The sequence below is a fragment of the Saccoglossus kowalevskii genome, chromosome 6 (genome assembly GCF_978046115.1).
Source record: "Saccoglossus kowalevskii chromosome 6, keSacKowa6.1, whole genome shotgun sequence".
In the NCBI taxonomy this organism is placed as follows: Eukaryota; Metazoa; Hemichordata; class Enteropneusta; family Harrimaniidae; genus Saccoglossus; species Saccoglossus kowalevskii.
In genome coordinates, this window is record NC_140646.1 from 26,365,483 (window position 1) to 26,384,628 (window position 19,146).

Consider the following 19,146-nt stretch of genomic DNA (forward strand, 5'->3'; position numbering starts at 1 on the left):
GGGGGCGTAATTGCTAAAAGAACGCCAACCATATGGTTTTGTGGTACATTTTGAATCTTGTCTTTTTCAAAAACAAAAAATCAGTGTTAGATGACCTGAGGCCACTATGACCCGTTTCATAATGGTCAACCAAATCACATAAATAAATTGAAGCAGAATTATTTAAAATTTGATAGACAGTCATCAGTACTTTAAAATGTATTTTTTTCACAAATACATAGCCAATGCAAATTGTGAGGTGTACCGGTAGATATGGTCAAATTTTTTTTTACCATTGACAAGTCTGGCTACTACAATTGCGATAATTGAGTACTGTAGAATACTTTATTTTCGCTTAGAATTAATTTACGCTATTTTCGCTGTCACTGGTTCAGTGAAAATAAAATCCAGCGAATATACCTTTTTTCCTATATTTTACATTCAACTCGTCAAAAATCAGTGAAAATAAATTCCATACAAAACACCCAAAAAGTTATTTCAGTGAAAATTTATTCCAGCTAAAATAAAGTATTTTACAGTATCAATGCACACGTGGTGTTAAACAACGCCAAACACTAATCATACTAAATAACATACAGACACTGTCCATCTAGTGACTCCAGTTGATGTTTTCCATCTAATGTAACCAAACCACTAAGCATGTGCAGTCCACACACAAACCATATTAAAGGCACTTCACATGTCACTAGATATAATTTCAAAAATATTTACCAATGCAATCTGTGTCCCGTCCATTCGTTTAGTCTGATTTAACAAAGATGTCGCTGTCGCCAAGAACTCCAACTTGGCAGAAACTTTTTGTTCTCCCTGTTTGGTGAAGTAAGTATAATGTCTTTTAATGGGATTCAAAGGACTGCTGACACTGCATTGTAACTGTGTTTTGGCCCTGTAGACAAAGTAACAAAAGAAAATATGGTTATAACAGAGTTTTAAATAACTGTGATTCACTAGGGGAAAAGAAACATTTTGACATTTTTTGTCAGACATCACTGTGTTCAATATGGATATCTGTTGGACCTGTTTAGCTGAACTGACCTCCTGTTGGACCTGTCTATACTGTAAACCTGTTGGACCTGTCTAAACTGTAAACCTGTTGGACCTGTCTAAACTGTATACCTATTGGACCTGTCTAAACTGTATACCTATTGGACCTGTCTAAACTGTAACCCTGTTGGACCTGTCTAAACTGTATACCTATTGGACCTGTCTAAACTGTATACCTATTGGACCTGTCTAAACTGTATACCTATTGGACCTGTTTAAACTGACCACCTGTTGGACCTGTCTAAACTGTATACCTATTGGACCTGTCTAAACTGTAACCCTGTTGAACCTGTCTAAACTGAAAACCTGTTGGACGTGTCTAAACTGACCACATGTTGGACCTGTCTAAACTGACCACATGTTGGATCTGTCTATTAAATTGAACAACTGCTGTACCTGTCTGAACTGAACACATGTTGGACCTCTGAAAACTAACCACCTGTTGGACCTGTCTAAACTGACCACCTGTTGAATCTGTCTATACTGTAAACCTGTTGGACCTGTCTAAACCGACCACCTGTTGAACCTGTATTAACTGATCTCCTGTTGGACCTGTCTATACTGTAACCCTGTTGGACCTGTCTAAACTGACCACCTGTTGAACCTGTCTATACTGTAACCCTGTTGGACCTGTCTAAACTGACCACATGTTGGATCTATCTAAATTGAACAACTGCTGTACTTGTCTAAACTGACCACCTGTTGGACCTCTGAAAACTGACCATCTGTTGAACCTGTCTAAACTGACCACCTGTTGGACCAGTCTATACTTTAAACCTATTGGACCTGTCTAAATTGAACAACTGTTGGACCTGTCTAAACTGACCACCTGTTGCAGCAGTCAAAACTGAACACATATTCGACCTGTCTAAACAAAGCGCCTGTTGGAGATGTCTGAAATGAACACAAAAATTATTCACCGATTGAACTATGGTCACAGGTTCAGCATAAACAGGTATCTTTATATCAGTAATAAAAGAACTCCAGACACAAATCATGCTGGCAACAAGAATATATGTGATGTACAATAGAATATAATAGAAAAATAAAGATATTTACAAAAGTGTTGTATATATATTACACAGATATAATGTCAGTACATGCATTGCATTGTCCTCAAGATAAGCAAGCTTGTGATGCAAGATGAGACTACGTTAGTAAAAAAAAGCATTCACCTTAAATGCAAAAATACACACTAAATTTAAAAATCACAAAACAAAAAACATCAGTAGTTATAAAAAAAAATGATAAAGTATAATGTAAACAAATTATTGAAATGCCACATTCGTCGCAGCACATGTTCAAATTTAATTTAACATATACATGCTGTATATGTCACATAGGACCACGTCAAACATGACACGATGTGACAAATGACATGTTGGCGCTTTAAATTGGATCTTCTATGTTACTATTTATTGAAAGCTGACCAAATCAGAAAATCCAAGTCTAAGTGAGGAATTCTTTTTTTCAATATGGCAGCTAAGCAATTTTTTTTTAAATGCAAGATTTACACTACTTCAATGAATTTTAGCACCCTATATATGAATATAGCACGAGTTTTGCTTGACACTGTGCTTAAACAGAAGTGCATTGTTTTTGTACGGATCAGAGGGACATGCTTTTGTTATCATCAACATCCACGCACAATCCAGGCAATGGTTCAAAAACATTAGATTGGTTTTAAAATGTACACAATAATTAAAATGCAAAATTTTTGCATTTTTCAAATTTAAAAAAACTGTAAGCAGTAGTTTTCAATGAACTACCAAAAATATGTATAAGAACATGACACACATTGAAATGCAACACATCATATGAAAATAGAATAAAGATGAGAAAAACAAACATGGTAGGATTGATCATAAAAAGAGAGTGAACAAAAATGGAAAGCATAAAACAAACCTTTTAAGTAACCTCCTGTGGATTCGAGTGCAGATAAAATGAGGTAAGGAAGAGATTAGGAGGAAACTATGATACATCTATAATATGTGTCTGCCAGTGTAAGCCCTTAATGTCTACCGTACAATGTGGATTACCAGAGATTTTTTTAAACAAGGGAACAGGGGTGCAGCGCCCTCGTGCCATGGCCATGCGCCCCCTTACCTTGGGGAGCAGATCCTCTGGCAACCATAAAATTCTGATTGACCAGGGATCACATGTGGCCACAGTCTTCAACTGTGACCTGTCTGATAGTAATTTTGGCCCCAAGGAAGCCATAGAATGCTCCATTTTAACCCTGGTAGGGAAAACCCTATCTCCCCCAATTGGTGGCGCTGCTGAATTGCAGTGCTCCCTCTTGCATTTTTTTTCTAGAAAAACCCCTGGATTAGTAATAGGAAAATCCAGGATGAAAATAAAGTGAAGTACAAGTAGATAGATGACAGAAATAGGGTGACACTTGAAGCTGTCTCCCCCGACATACATGTACATGTGGTCAGGCAATCTGTGCTTTAGTTTTCATATGACCCGGTGTTTACATTTACAGACTCATCACTAGTTATACAATACATGTCAGATATGTTTACTGAAAGCAGCCTATGTTCAATTAACTTTGAGTAACCAACTGGATATTCTTTGTCTAAAAGCGTTGAAGGAATAGAATTAATAGAATTTCAAAGTTTCCCCAAAACTCAATGAAACTTAAATTTTTGCTTACATCTAATAGGTTGTTTTTATTTTTTTTTTATTTAAACCATTCCAGTATTGCTGATATCAAATTCAATTGGTCTCAGATATATCTTTCATATCAATAGATCTCAGATATATCTGTCATATCAATTGGTCTCAGATATATCTGTCATATCAATTGGTCTCAGATATATCTGTCATATCAATTGGTTTCAGATATATCTGTCATATCAATTGGTCTCAGGTATATCCTGTCATATCAATTGGTCTCAGATATATCTGTCATATCAATTGGTTTCAGATATATCTGTCATATCAATTGGTCTCAGGTATATCTGTCATATCAATTGGTCTCAGATATATCTGTCATATCAATTGGTCTCAGATATATCTGTCATATCAATTGGTCTCAGATATATCTGTCATATCAATTGGTTTCAGATATATCTGTCATATCAATTGGTCTCAGGTATATCTGTCATATCAATTGGTCTCAGATATATCTGTCATATCAATTGGTCTCAGATATATCTGTCATATCAATTGGTCTCAGATATATCTGTCATATCAATTGGTTTCAGATATATCTGTCATATCAATTGGTCTCAGGTATATCTGTCATATCAATTGGTCTCAGATATATCTGTCATATCAATTGGTCTCAGATATATCTGTCATATCAATTGGTTTCAGATATATCTGTCATATCAATTGGTCTCAGGTATATCTGTCATATCAATTGGTCTCAGATATATCTGTCATATCAATTGGTTTCAGATATATCTGTCATATCAATTGGTCTCAGGTATATCTGTCATATCAATTGGTCTCAGATATATCTGTCATATCAATTGGTCTCAGATATATCTGTCATATCAATTGGTCTCAGATATATGTCATATCAATTGGTGTCAGATATATCTGTCATATCAATTGGTCTCAGAATAATCTGTCATATCAATTGGTCTCAGAATAATCTGTCATATCAATTGGTCTCAGACATATCTGTCATATCAATTGGTCTCAGATGTATCTGTCATATCAATTGGTCTGAGATATATCTGTCATATCAATTGGTCTCAGATATATCTGTCATATCAATTGGTCTGAGATATATCTGTCATATCAATTGGTGTCAGATATATATGTCATATCAATTGGTCTCAGATATATCTGTCATATCAATTGGTCTCAGATATATCTGTCATATCAATTGGTCTGAGATATATCTGTCATATCAATTGGTGTCAGATATATATGTCATATCAATTGGTCTCAGATATATCTGTCATATCAATTGGTCTGAGATATATATGTCATATCAATTGGTCTCAGATATATATGTCATATCAATTGGTCTCAGATATATCTGTCATGTCAATTGGTCTCAGATATATCTGTCATGTCAATTGGTCTCAGATATATCTGTCATGTCAATTGGTCTCAGATATTAATTAGACTTGACAGATGTGGTTTATTTGAGCTAATATGAGAGGGTCATATGTATGCAGCAAATCTAAATGTTTGAGCTTACCGTTTGTTTGATAATTCTTCTGGAATGTTGCGAGTTGGTTCTTTTCTTCTCTCACTGCTGGCTCTAGTCAATTTCTAAGAATTAATTATTCAATAAAGATCACCACTTCATAATGCATGATATCATACCATGACTCCACAACTATGGCTTAATACCAGAACATAAACTAAAACGACCAATGCCATAATTTACGAGAGAGCGAGAAATCCTACCCAAGTGCCCAGATAATCTGAATAATAACCTGTTTTAGTTATAGTTGTTAATAGATGGAAGACAAGAATAAAATACTGAGTATATTACATAACAAATTATGAGTATATGTTGACCTTTGGGAGCTCTTCATGCTTTGACAGTGATGATTCAAATTTTGGACTGACAAGTCTTCTTTCTTTGCTGACAGATTGTTCTCCATCATCATTCTCCTTACCCTCTTGATTTTCCTCCTATTGTACAAATTGTTTAAAATGAGCATGGTACTTGATTGAGCTGATGTTCAAGACTGGGTCAAATTACTTTATATAGATAGAACTGACATAACTATACAATGTTTTCAGCATGTGAAGCAGATGAAATGTAGAGAATTACGATCAAGAACTTTGCAAGTTCAAGTGCAATATTTTGTTGCAGCTTTTCAGTGAATCCCAAAGTAATTTACTTTCTGAAAGCACTAGTCATAGTGGCATACCATACACAATATTGGTTGCATGCAACATATACAACACACATGAAATACTTTGTTCAGACAAAATTTAAACACAGGCTGCACAACGATTGCGGTGCTAGAACAACGCCCTTGCAAAAACATTTGAATCCAACATCAGTTATAAATATGTCAGCCACTTCATCAATTTACTTTTTAGTTTGTAGAATGAATACAAATTGCTTAATGTACTATTCATGAACTATACACTAGTAAGAGTTTTTCCCCAAAAATGTTTGCAGGTTAGATGTTTCTAACTTATTCAATATTTTCAAAAGCTGACAAGTTATTATTAGATGAGTAAGAATTGTCCGAGTTCAAGTACAATGTTATCTAACCTTGGAATGTTTCTTTGTAATACCATCATCAATTTACTTTTTAGTTTGTAGAATGAATACAAATTGCTTAATGTACTATTCATGAACTATACACTAGTAAGAGTATTTCCCCAAAAATGTTTGCAGGTTAGATGTTTCTAACTTATTCAATATTTTCAAAAGCTGACAAGTTATTATTAGATGAGTAAGAATTGTCCGAGTTCAAGTACAATGTTATCTAACCTTGGAATGTTTCTTTGTAATACCATCATCAATTTACTTTTTAGTTTGTAGAATGAATACAAATTGCTTAATGTACTATTCATGAATTATACACTTGTAAGAGTATTTCCCCAAAAATGTTTGCAGGTTAGATGTTTCTAACTTATTCAATATTTTCAAAAGCTGACAAGTTATTATTAGATGAGTAAGAATTGTCCGAGTTCAAGTACAATGTTATCTAACCTTGGAATGTTTCTTTGTAATACCATCATCAATTTACTTTTTAGTTTGTAGAATGAATACAAATTGCTTAATGTACTATTCATGAACTATACACTAGTAAGAGTTTTTCCCCAAAAATGTTTGCAGGTTAGATGTTTCTAACTTATTCAATATTTTCAAAAGCTGACAAGTTATTATTAGATGAGTATGAATTGTCCGAGTTCAAGTACAATGTTATCTAACCTTGGAATGTTTCTTTGTAATACCATCATCAATTTACTTTTTAGTTTGTAGAATGAATACAAATTGCTTAATGTACTATTCATGAACTATACACTAGTAAGAGTATTTCCCCAAAAATGTTTGCAGGTTAGATGTTTCTAACTTATTCAATATTTTCAAAAGCTGACAAGTTATTATTAGATGAGTATGAATTGTCCGAGTTCAAGTACAATGTTATCTAACCTTGGAATGTTTCTTTGTAATACCATCATCAATTTACTTTTTAGTTTGTAGAATGAATACAAATTGCTTAATGTACTAGTCATGAACTATACACTAGTAAGAGTATTTCCCCAAAAATGTTTGCAGGTTAGATGTTTCTAACTTATTCAATATTTTCAAAAGCTGACAAGTTATTATTAGATGAGTAAGAATTGTCCGAGTTCAAGTACAATGTTATCTAACCTTGGAATGTTTCTTTGTAATACCATCATCAATTTACTTTTTAGTTTGTAGAATGAATACAAATTGCTTAATGTACTATTCATGAATTATACACTTGTAAGAGTATTTCCCCAAAAATGTTTGCAGGTTAGATGTTTCTAACTTATTCAATATTTTCAAAAGCTGACAAGTTATTATTAGATGAGTAAGAATTGTCCGAGTTCAAGTACAATGTTATCTAACCTTGGAATGTTTCTTTGTAATACCATGCGTTTGAAACACTTTATGTAATGTAGCAGCGCCATGGCTTTGACTTCGTGTGCCTTGTCTTGAATCTATCATTCTGTTCTGATGGCTGCATGACAGACATTCACAAAATTGTTAGGTTCACTTACACATATGTATTTGCTCTATGAGTAGCACATGCGCTCATGTAAATTACAGAGGTGTTGCTGCGGTAAAAATAAGTAATTAGTAATAGGTGATTTTCCGTACAATTGCGAGATCTCGCGAGATGCATGAAAGACGCGCGTCGAACATCTGCCGCAAAAATCAAACGATTTGATTTTGAACTCGAATTTCCTTATTTCGTAGCTCACACCGACCGGCCGATCTTCGACAGAGGAATATTGCTTCCGAATACCCTTACTTAATCGTAATTGCCTATCATCAAACGTGGACAGCACATTATTAAGCATGGAAATGTCCCCAAAATACTTTCGCGTTTGTCGAATCCCACGCGATGTTTGACGCCACTACGACCTTTGTTTGTCCTGTTTTTACGTTCGATTTCACGCATAACGCGTGATTCTCGCAGTGTACGGAAAATGGTCTATTTAGTATACAATAAACAATTTGTTTTTATTTATATACACTTCTAGTTGAAATGCATTTCAAATAGAGCAAATACAGTACAAGTACACAATTCAATACAAAACAGTCTTGGTATGTGACTATGTTTCAAGCAAAGAAAAAAACAAACAAGGTGTTCAAACCACTGATCTATCACGATCAACAGCTATAACTATAACTACAGAAACTCGTCTGAAAGCATTTTTATAAAAATCTCAGATTATACATCATTCAAACACTCAAGACAAGAACTGAATCTGAATATTTGTACCTTGTAGTCAATGTGTCATCGGTTGATGCCATACCGTCAAATTTATGAGGTGGTAGTGCGTAAGATGGAAATAAATAGTGGATATGGTTGATGATCAGAAACTTAATAATCAGCTCATATGCAAAGAGTCGCCCTTCTCTCCATTCCCAGGACCTCGCAATGATGCCATCAGCTGTGGTGTCTGCGGAAAATAAAACATGAGATAGTTCAAGTTATAAATGTCTTTGGTGTAAGCTGTGTAAATTTCAGCATTAAGAGTATCATTCTATCAGTAATCCCTTCTTCATTTTTTATCAACGCCCATTTATAATAAATTTGACCAGTTTAGACATCAAGGGACTTATTATGCAGCAAAGTTTAAATGAAATATTTCTCTGTATGTCTGTGTATACATTTACCTCTTTGATATTAATAAATTTTCAAATAGTAGGGTACTATGCGAGCAACAATGACATTATATGAATAACGGAAAAACAAAGAATATGAAAAATAAGTCACTGTCGATGACATAGTCCCTGCCGTGTTTGGATGAAATGACATTTGAGAACACAAAAGAGAAGAGATGTCGCAGAAATTTGGTCAGAGCACAAAAAAAACAACAAATAGGTATGAATATGAAACCCATCGTGTTTTGCCTTGATAACAAATTTATACAAAACTGATCAAGTGAGTCAGAGAAATGATTTGATATTATTAAAACCCCAAAATAACAGAAAAGAATAAGCAACCGATTACTGCCCTTAAAACCAAAATACAAAACTGTACTAGACAAATGGGTAGAACAATTGGGTGGAGGGTGTCGATTTTTCAGTGAAATAACAAAACAAAATGATATGCATCACCATGAGTGATGTCAATACCAAGTTTGAACAAAATAAACAATTAATGAGATTTTTGACAAAAATTATCCCCAGTTGGTCAAATAACATCATCACGATGTATATCCAAGAAATTATGTCAGATGCATGCATGCACAAACAAACAAGACAGATAAAATAAGAAAAAAACATAAGTCCATTATACAGATTATGTCAAAAAAAGACACAAAATAACTTACAAGCCTGGTCTCCAGAACCAACTAGAGTGTTAACTTTCTTAATACTGAGTCGTCGAGTTTTAGAAAGCAGTCCTTGGGATGGCGAGGTTGAATCATTTTCACGAGCACTATCGTGGCTTTCAGATGATCGTCGCCTAGCAATAGGAAGAAGTTTCTCCTCATGATCTGAACTATCCGCACCAACAACAGATTTGTAAAATGAGCGGTAATTGACTTGCTGCGTTAATAATAGCATATCAATAGACCACTCAGCACACAGTCCTTGCAGTACGAGTTTAAGCAGACTTGGGTTATTACTATCTTTAGCAACTGAAAAATGCAATAACAATCAAATATTCAGTTATGAAAAAAAAATATTACTCAATACAATTTTTCAATAAATCACACCCTCTATGGAAACAAAGCGTTGCTATGACACAGAAGTAAAGCAGATAGGTGAAAGGTCATGCGAGTCAAAACACAAATCTTACATACCATATTTTCTCTATTGCATTCATAGTTTGCTAGATCATTAAAACTTGACTTATTTTTACTATAGATACACCCTATCAGCACATGTGCTACTAATAATATGTTACTATTGTACTAGTCACCCGTTTCTATACATTTACATACAATACTGTGCATCTCAAAATGTCTGAAAACCACTTTCGTTTTGAGAAAGATAAAGAATCACGCCATTAAATTGTCACATCATTCAAATTATTTACAGTATCAGGCAATTATGGCGTTTATGCAAATTGTAACATCTATCGTATTGTACTCACCAATATATTTGAAGACTGCGCTAGTGGCTTGTCTTACAGTAGACGCTGGATGTGATAAGTATAAACTGAACGTTGAAAAGTACAAAGGCCATTGTGGTAGTAAATATCCTGGAGAAATTTGCTGAAAACAGAAAAAAATCAAATAGTTATTGTTTATGAACATGCTGAGGAAATAATCAACTTTACAATTATACTTATAATAACTTATATAAGCTCCAAAAACACAATTCATTTTCCTTCTCCTTTTCCTCCAAAAATCCAACTAATTTTCCTTCTAAATACCCAAATTATTGCACCCTTGAAAACCCAACTCATTTCTTCTCAAAAAACCTGACTTATTTTCCTTCTAGAAACCAAACTCATTTCTTCTCCAAAAACCTACCTTCTTTTCCCTCTAAATACCAAATAATTGCCGTTTTCAAAACCAAACTCATTTTCCCTTCAAAAACTCATTTAACTTATTAAACACCATTCTAATTACTTATACCACAGTTTCTTACCTTAAGAAACACAGACACCCAGTAAATCTTCAGCATGGTAAGTATCAAGAAAGTATACCCAACTCAACCCACAAAAAAACAATCAACCCTTTCCCACCCAGATATTGTCTTACTTTAACAAGAAATATACAGACACCAAGTAAACCTTTCTTCAACTTTCATCATGGTAAGCATCAAGAAGTTTACCCAACCCAACTCACCCCACAAAAAACCTATCAACCCTTTCCCACCCAGATAGTGTCTTACCTTAACAAGAAATATACAGACATCTAGTAAGCCTCCAGCACGGTAAGCATCAAGGAGTTTATAATCAGCTCAACTTACCCCATAACAAACCCAATTCCCACCGACAGTTTCTTAAACTTTCAGCATGGTAAGCATCAAGAAAGTTTACCCAACCCAACTCACCCCACAAAAAACCTATCAACCCTTTCCCAACCAGATAGTGTCTTACCTTAACAAGAAATATACAGACACCCAGTAAGCCTCCAGCACGGTAAGCATCAAGGAATTTATAATCAGCTCAACTTACCCCATAACAAACCCAATTCCCATCGATAGTTTCTTAAACTTTCAGCATGGTAAGCATCAAGAAAGTTTACCCAACCCAACTCACCCCACAAAAAACCTATCAACTCTTTCCCACCCTGATAGTGTCTTACCTTAACAAGAAATATACAGACACCCAGTAAGCCTCCAGCACGGTAAACATCAAGGAATTTATAATCAGGTCAACTTACCCCATAAAAAACCCAATTCCCATCGATACTTTCTCAAACTTTCAGCATGCTAAAGCATCAAGGAAGTATACCCAACTTTCCCACCCAGATAGTGTCTTACCTTAACAAGAAATATACAGACACCCAGTAAACCTTCTGCATGGTAAGCATCAAGGAATTTATAATCAGGTCAACTTACCCCATAACAAACCCAATTCCCATCGATAGTTTCTAAAACTTTCAGCATGCTAAGCATCAAGGAAGTATACCCAACTTTCCAACCCAGATAGTGTCTTACCTTAACAAGAAATATACAGACACCCAGTAAACCTTCTGCATGGTAAGTATCAAGAAAGTATACCCAACTCAACCCACAAAAAAACAATCAACCCTTTCCCACCCAGATATTGTCTTACTTTAACAAGAAATATACAGACACCAAGTAAACCTTTCTTCAACTTTCATCATGGTAAGCATCAAGAAGTTTACCCAACCCAACTCACCCCACAAAAAACCTATCAACCCTTTCCCACCCAGATAGTGTCTTACCTTAACAAGAAATATACAGACACCCAGTAAACCTTCTGCATGGTAAGCATCAAGGAGTTTATAATCAGCTCAACTTACCCCATAACAAACCCAATTCCCACCGACAGTTTCTTAAACTTTCATCATGGTAAGCATCAAGAAGTTTACCCAACCCAACTCACCCCACAAAAAACCTATCAACCCAACTTTCCAACCCAGATAGTGTCTTACCTTAACAAGAAATATACAGACACCCAGTAAGCCATCTGCATGGTAAGCATCAAGGAATTTATAATCAGCTCAACTTACCCCATAACAAACCCAATTCCCACCGACAGTTTCTTAAACTTTCAGCATGGTAAGCATCAAGAAAGTTAACCAAACTCACCCCACAAAAAACCTATCAACCCTTTCCCACCCAGATAGTGTCTTACTTTAACAAGAAATATACAGACACCAAGTGAGCCTCCAGCACGGTAAGCATCAAGGAATTTATAATCAGTTCAACTTACCCCATAAAAAACCCAATTCCCACCGACAGTTTCTTAAACTTTCAGCATGGTAAGCATCAAGAAAGTTTACCCAACCCAACTCACCCCACAAAAAACCTATCAACCCTTTCCCACCCAGATAGTGTCTTACCTTAACAAGAAATATACAGACACCCAGTAAACCTTCTGCATGGTAAGCATCAAGAAATTTATAATCAGGTCTCATAACAGCAAGGTGTGGTAAGTCATTCAATGCAGATGACACAATGTTATCTGACTTGTATTCTAATATTGCCCCTTTACACAGTAAACTCACGACTTCTTGGAATGATGACAACGCTTCCTGCAATATACAATAATGCCACAATTACTGCAATGTATGCACATTCATTTAGTAAAATACAGTAGTTATAGTAATAATAATAATAATTTTTATTGCATAATCATATCCTTATTTGGATATTGACTTGGAAATTACAATAAAGATGAATATTCAAAAACATAGGTCATGATTAAAACCCCCAACCTAATTTAATAGAATTAAATACAACTGTTATAGCATTATTAGTTTTGACAATAGTGTTTGTATTTTTTTTTAATTTTATTTTTTACATATGCTCCATACACCGTGGTCGTAAATAAACAAGGCGAGTTTTGCAAAATGTTATCGTCATTGATACCAAATCAATTCATGAATATTGCAAGCAGCGTAAATTAAACGGTTAACAGTATCAGACACAGAATGAGCTCAGTCGTCAACAAATTAAAACTGAAATGTGGGTGAAAAAACAAACAACTGTAAGTAAAAAGGGTCAGAGAAGTTTAAATCAATAAAAAATAACTGAGTGGGAATACTGATCAACTTGGTTCAGCATCATATCTGTGTTAGTCAGTTAACAAAAGAAAGCATTAACCTTTGGCGGTGCGTACCACTGCATAAAAGCTTGCATATTTCATTGAGCTGTATAGTGATTGTTGCAGTGTCTTTGGATTTCTTATCAAGTCAATGTTAACATGTTTTTGTATCGTAATGTATGGTGTATCAATATTTTCTATAAAAAAAAAAACATTTTCCAGCCAAATTTGTGTGTGAAAAGGTTTGCTAGTTTCTTTGAATAATATATTGATTTTGGAGCAAATAGACTGAAAAGGACAGAGCAGATACATGTACATTGTAGTTATAGGTTTTGATCAAAGAGTTCAAGTTTGTATCAATTTATTTTTAGAAACAAGATTTAGAGATTTTTTCCATCCAAATGTTGGTGCAAGTTTGGAAGATTTTCATGTATTTTTGGTAATTTTGAACCAAATTGACATAATTTCACATTAGCTACAGGTGTAGATCAAATTTCTTTGGGAAAAAATTAGGACCTATGATTATTTTATGGTTTATTTTGTGAAAGGTGACAGAAACTGCTATTTTGATGTATTTGCTTTAAAGGGTATATTCATTCGTTCTTGGATTGGATGCAGAAGCAACTTTTCTCAGCCTGAAATATTTCCTGTTAGCATTTCAGGCTGTTTTTGATCGCCATTGAATTATTATAACAAGCAGAAAAAGATCTATAATAATAAGGTTAGCATGATTATTGCAAATTATTTTTTTTTACAGCCAATGATGGCTCAATTTAATTGCCAATCCAAAATTAAATGCCCCATAACGTTGAATTTTTTGTTTCTGTGTCAATTTAGGGGGCAGTGCTGGAGAGCGCCCTCAAGGAGATTAATTGGTGATTTGGTCTTAGTGCGAGACTTGTTAGTTAACTCATCTTTTAAAGTCTCCAAAAAAAAAAATTGATTACTAGTAGTATCGATAATCATATTCATTTCCACTATTTCAATTTTTTTTTCTAAAAACAGGTTTCAATATTAAATGCATAAAATATTATGAATTTTTCCATATATGAACATACGAATTTCAGATTTCCTGACACAAAATCGGACAGTGATCTAAGATTAAATCATAGACCACAGGTTGCTATGGCAATGAGAGTGCTGACAAAAAAGTTAAATTTTGACAGCAAGAATTAGTACTCAACTAGTTTTAGTAAGAATCATAAAAACATGCAGTCATTAGATTTGTAACGTAATAGAAAATGATTACAACACAGTTTGCGTAATAAAAATCCAACACTGGCTGAGATAATTCATCACATTTTATTGTAGGCTGACATTTTCCCGAGAGAGAAGGCACTCAAAAAAGCAGCAGGCTATCTCATGTGTGATTAAAACATGGTTTACTAGTCAAGAACAAATTTAAAAACATGACAAAGTCATGAGAGAAAGGCTCTATCAAATAAATGAGAACAAATTAAACAAGCAATTTGAAAATATCACTTTTTACCAAAAATGACAAAAATATTCATCAAAATCAGTGAATTGAAGATATCATCACATAATGAAAAAATTTGAGAGAGGTCTACCTGAAGTACCTATATGTATAATATAAGAGCAATCAGACTGCGTTTTTAACAAGAAGTCAAAAATATCACTTTTTACCAAAAATATCCATCAAAATTAGAGATTCTGAGAGCGATCCACATTTAGTACCTCTATATATTATATCAAAGCAATCAGACGTGCGGTTTTCAGCAAGAAGTCGAAAATATCACTTTTTACCAAAAATGACAAAAATATTCATCAAAATTAGAGAATGATCTTAATACACAATACTAGGAATTATAACTAGTCACATCAAAAATCAAAGTTTGAGGGTATTCTCAGTCAAGCTTTAAGCTTTCAATCACCAATGAGAAAAATGTCTTACTGGTAGTAAAAAAAAAAATGATTTACTCCACTGTTCAGAACCTAGATGTTTTGTATAGGAACTGTCAATAATATTTTTTTTAAGATGCAAATTTTTTTCTGATCAGCAACTTGCCATATCTTGGGCTTATCAGTAACATAAAATTGTGTTTAGCGATGACAGGCAATGGTTTTATAATTCACAGTTCTCATTTTCAGAATTCACACTTTCAGGGTTTCAGTGCAAATTCATACTTTTTCAGTTTTTGCTGACATGGGAATTTGCCCTTCCTGAATTTGATTCCAATTATATATCTCAACAATCTAACAGACAAAAGATCAAAAAGAAATACAAGAAATACAAGTAAACAGAGAAGCAGATAATAAAATTACTTAGATAATAACAGTGAATAAACACTGCTGCAAAAGAATTCAATGAAACATTGTTAATTAATTGATTTTCCTATGGTTGTTTGCATTATTGCTGGATTTCATTAAAAAAAAAGAAAATAAAAAAAAAAAGTAGTATTCTCATTACAAAACAGAAATTCAGCCACTATAGAAGTGCATATAAACCCAAAATTACATTTGTTATTGATAATATTACTTATCGTACTTCCCAGAGTATAAGCCCAGGGGCCTGAACATGTAAAATCAGATAAATTAAAGGGTGGGCTTATACTCGAGGACCGCCTCAGATAAAAAAATAATTTTTTGGGGGGTTAAAAATTGTAACCATCTTCCCAACCATGAAAAATTATCCAAATTACATTTTTCGTTCACAGTGCCGGTCTCGGAGAAATATTACGTCTTTTTGATTTCCACAACACTTTTTACAATGAAGAAACAAAATGTTCATAAAAATACACACATTTTATTACAATACGGTTTACATACCGTCTGAATTTACAGTGCAAAAATGCGTAGGGTCTGTGGGAAAACATTCGAAGGCAAAATCTTTATCATTATCTTCATTGTGGAATGTTTTCGATCGTACGCAAACTCTTGATACAAAGCTGCCATGGTGTTTTTCATCGTGATTTGACCTGAACAACTTCCTTTGACCTAACAGGTCACGTCTTTCGTTAACCAATCAAAATGCTGTGTCGTACAGACAAAGTTTTCTGATTATTGACGAAGTCAGTTTTTCAACGCAATGCGAACGTGAATTACTACGATGATAAAATGCGATCTGATTTCAAAAAAAAGCAAGGATTTTTTCCCTAAAGCTGTTGATTTGCAATTTTCGATAGGTAAACTGAGGCTGGAGGAAGTACTTAAACTGTTGCCAACAAGTCATGTCGAAGAATATTTTGCTCGTTCACATCCCATTCACAAAAGTCTCAATGGATTATTCAGAAAAGTAAAACGATGTTCAATGCCCAGGTTTCACGACTTGATGATCACATTTTTGGCATTTCTAAAACTACTACTCAAAAGAAATATTGATTACTTCAGTATTGCAACATCGGGGTTCATCCTGAGTAAATAACAGAATAGAAAAGATGCAAACCATGTTCCGTACGTTCTCCGGCCATGCACTCTGAAATTAATGCGAGTTTTCTCGTAAAAGCAGGAACCAAACTACCGTACCAATCACGATTATTATGCAATGAAATACACTTTTTACATGCATATTTGTAATAAATGTTGTTGAAGCTTGGTAAAAATATCCTGGGCCTATACTCGGGGAAGCCCTCAACCTGTTAAATGTCTAAAAACAGAGGGTGGGCTAGCTTATACTCGGGGAGGGGCTTATGCTCAGGGAAGTATGGCATTTTCCCACATAGAAACACGTTCTGTATCGTACATAAAGTGCTTGCAACTAATAAAGCAAACATGGTGTACAATTGCTTGCTTCTGATTGGCTACCTAACATATTGTAATAAGCCAATCAGAGTACAGGCAGCTTTAACTTATCATAGGTCAGACAACCTATCAAATTGTGGCATTGAATAACAAGTTTTTAGCAACCCACTATTTAAGTAATCCTGATACAGAATTTATTTTGTAATAACCTTGATAGGAATCAACTCTAGAAAAGTGAAAAGAAGAAGAGAACATGTTTCAAAGACAATATTTACTTACCTTAAAATCACATCTTGAGAGGAAAGATGAGAAGGCTTTTATTGAGTTTTCACGAATGCTCAGCTGAGGATGTTCCAATAGTGGAAATATAATGGAGTGGATGTTACTGGTTATAAAATCAGGAAGCTGAGTTAATTCCTCACGGCCAAACTGAAATATAGAAAAAGAATAATACATTTACAAATTTGCACATAATTTTCTTTGGCGTGGCAATTTGGCGTTGATAGGTGAAAGAGAAGAAAAATTAGACGAAATAAAACAAATTCTGAAAAATTGTTTTTTAAAAATTGTATGAATGTCAAGGTCACAAGAATTACGCCCTACATGGTGCTCCAAATCCAACAAATTCTGACAGAACAATGTAGTTTCTTACTTCCCCTGAACGATTTTTTGTTGGTACTAATCAAATTGCATCAACGTCAAAAAGCGACAGCCATCAAAGAGTAACCATTCATGGCAGAGTTTATTTGTTTGTTGACATAATGTGTGATAAGGTGCTGGTAAATTTCTGCCCAATGTTTATCATCTTGTTGAAAACAGTCTGATTTTTGCCGACAATGCAAACATGGATTTGTTTGACAGTGAATAATCATTGAAGCTCATTGAAAGAACTTTGCAAATATGGAGTATTGATCTTGCCGACGAGACATACGCTATTCTGTCAGGCATTATTGGGGTGTGATGCCGTTCGGCCGGCGAGGGCGCCACTCACACCTACATGTCAGGCTAGACAGATGTGTGCATTGTGTATTTTTAAAGCTGTGTTTTTCCCCCTTAAAATTGAATTTTTCTAAAATTCTGACAAAAACTAACTTTCAAAAACCCTTTTTTCTGACGTGGGAGATGACCAAAATTACGAATATTTTTTTCTTGGCCTTAACTAATTCTTTATTAAAATATTTTTGTTGCAGACAACAATTTCAAACACAGATGCTCATACAATGCCCACAGAAACCATAATCCTTTTTTGGGGCTAAACAACATCAATTGAAATAAACTTTCCCATATATCCTATCAGAAAAAAATAAATTGGACTCAACACAAAAGAAAATTCTGTATTCATCAAACAATGTATTCTACAGCAGCTTACTTTAACAACCAATGAAAATTCCTTATCCAGGTCACATGACTCAAAAGATACAATGTATAATGAGAAAGCAACATGCATTGTAAGTAAAAGCAAATTTCATTGTTCCTAAACCAATGAAAATATATTATTGCAAAACTAGCTGGCTTATTCACCTATACCTAAGCTTTGAGATGATGTATAGATTGTTATAGTACCATGCTTAGTAACTTTCAGAGAATATCTGAATCACAGATCAATTTTTAACCTGTTTTCCCCTTGTTGCTACTTTAAGACAAGTAAAAAAAATTGTGACATTTAATTAAGCATTTTAGCTGATCTAGGTAAATGTAGCAGCCAATCGGAATCATCACCCTTCAGTCCCGTGTGTCATGCTAGAAAGCTCCAGGAAATGAACAACATTGCAACAAGAGAACAAGAGAAACATGATGAACTATAAGATTAAAGATCAAACAGAGCGTCATCTCATAGTGAGGTCAGAATTCTAAGAGAATAATGTTTCAAATACCCACAGAACCCTACACCCTCGAAAAAGAAGGTAAAACACATTTTTTGTCAACACATTCGCGCATAACTGATCTCTTATTTGAGAGCAATCATAGTGCTCCAATATAATATAATAATTATTGTTTATTAATTTTGTAATTTTTATAGAATTATGAACAAATTTTTTCATGAAAAATATCAATAATAATAATGCAGTTA

General features: G+C 34.2%; 1 protein-coding gene across 1 annotated transcript in view; it reads right to left on the reverse strand.

Annotated features, from left to right (window-relative positions):
- LOC102802136 (uncharacterized) overlaps positions 1–19,146 on the reverse strand; it is a 53,540-nt gene that overhangs the window by 11,544 nt on the left and 22,850 nt on the right. The window contains exons 6-15 of the mRNA XM_085500275.1: positions 17,355–17,504; positions 12,673–12,864; positions 10,284–10,404; positions 9,517–9,825; positions 8,460–8,640; positions 7,580–7,691; positions 5,536–5,652; positions 5,210–5,283; positions 2,950–2,964; positions 712–886 (exon numbers count right to left, since the gene is read on the reverse strand). Of these exons, the coding sequence (XP_085356401.1) occupies positions 712–886; positions 2,950–2,964; positions 5,210–5,283; positions 5,536–5,652; positions 7,580–7,691; positions 8,460–8,640; positions 9,517–9,825; positions 10,284–10,404; positions 12,673–12,864; positions 17,355–17,504 (1,446 nt within the window). The remainder of the gene's footprint in view (positions 1–711; positions 887–2,949; positions 2,965–5,209; positions 5,284–5,535; positions 5,653–7,579; positions 7,692–8,459; positions 8,641–9,516; positions 9,826–10,283; positions 10,405–12,672; positions 12,865–17,354; positions 17,505–19,146) is intronic.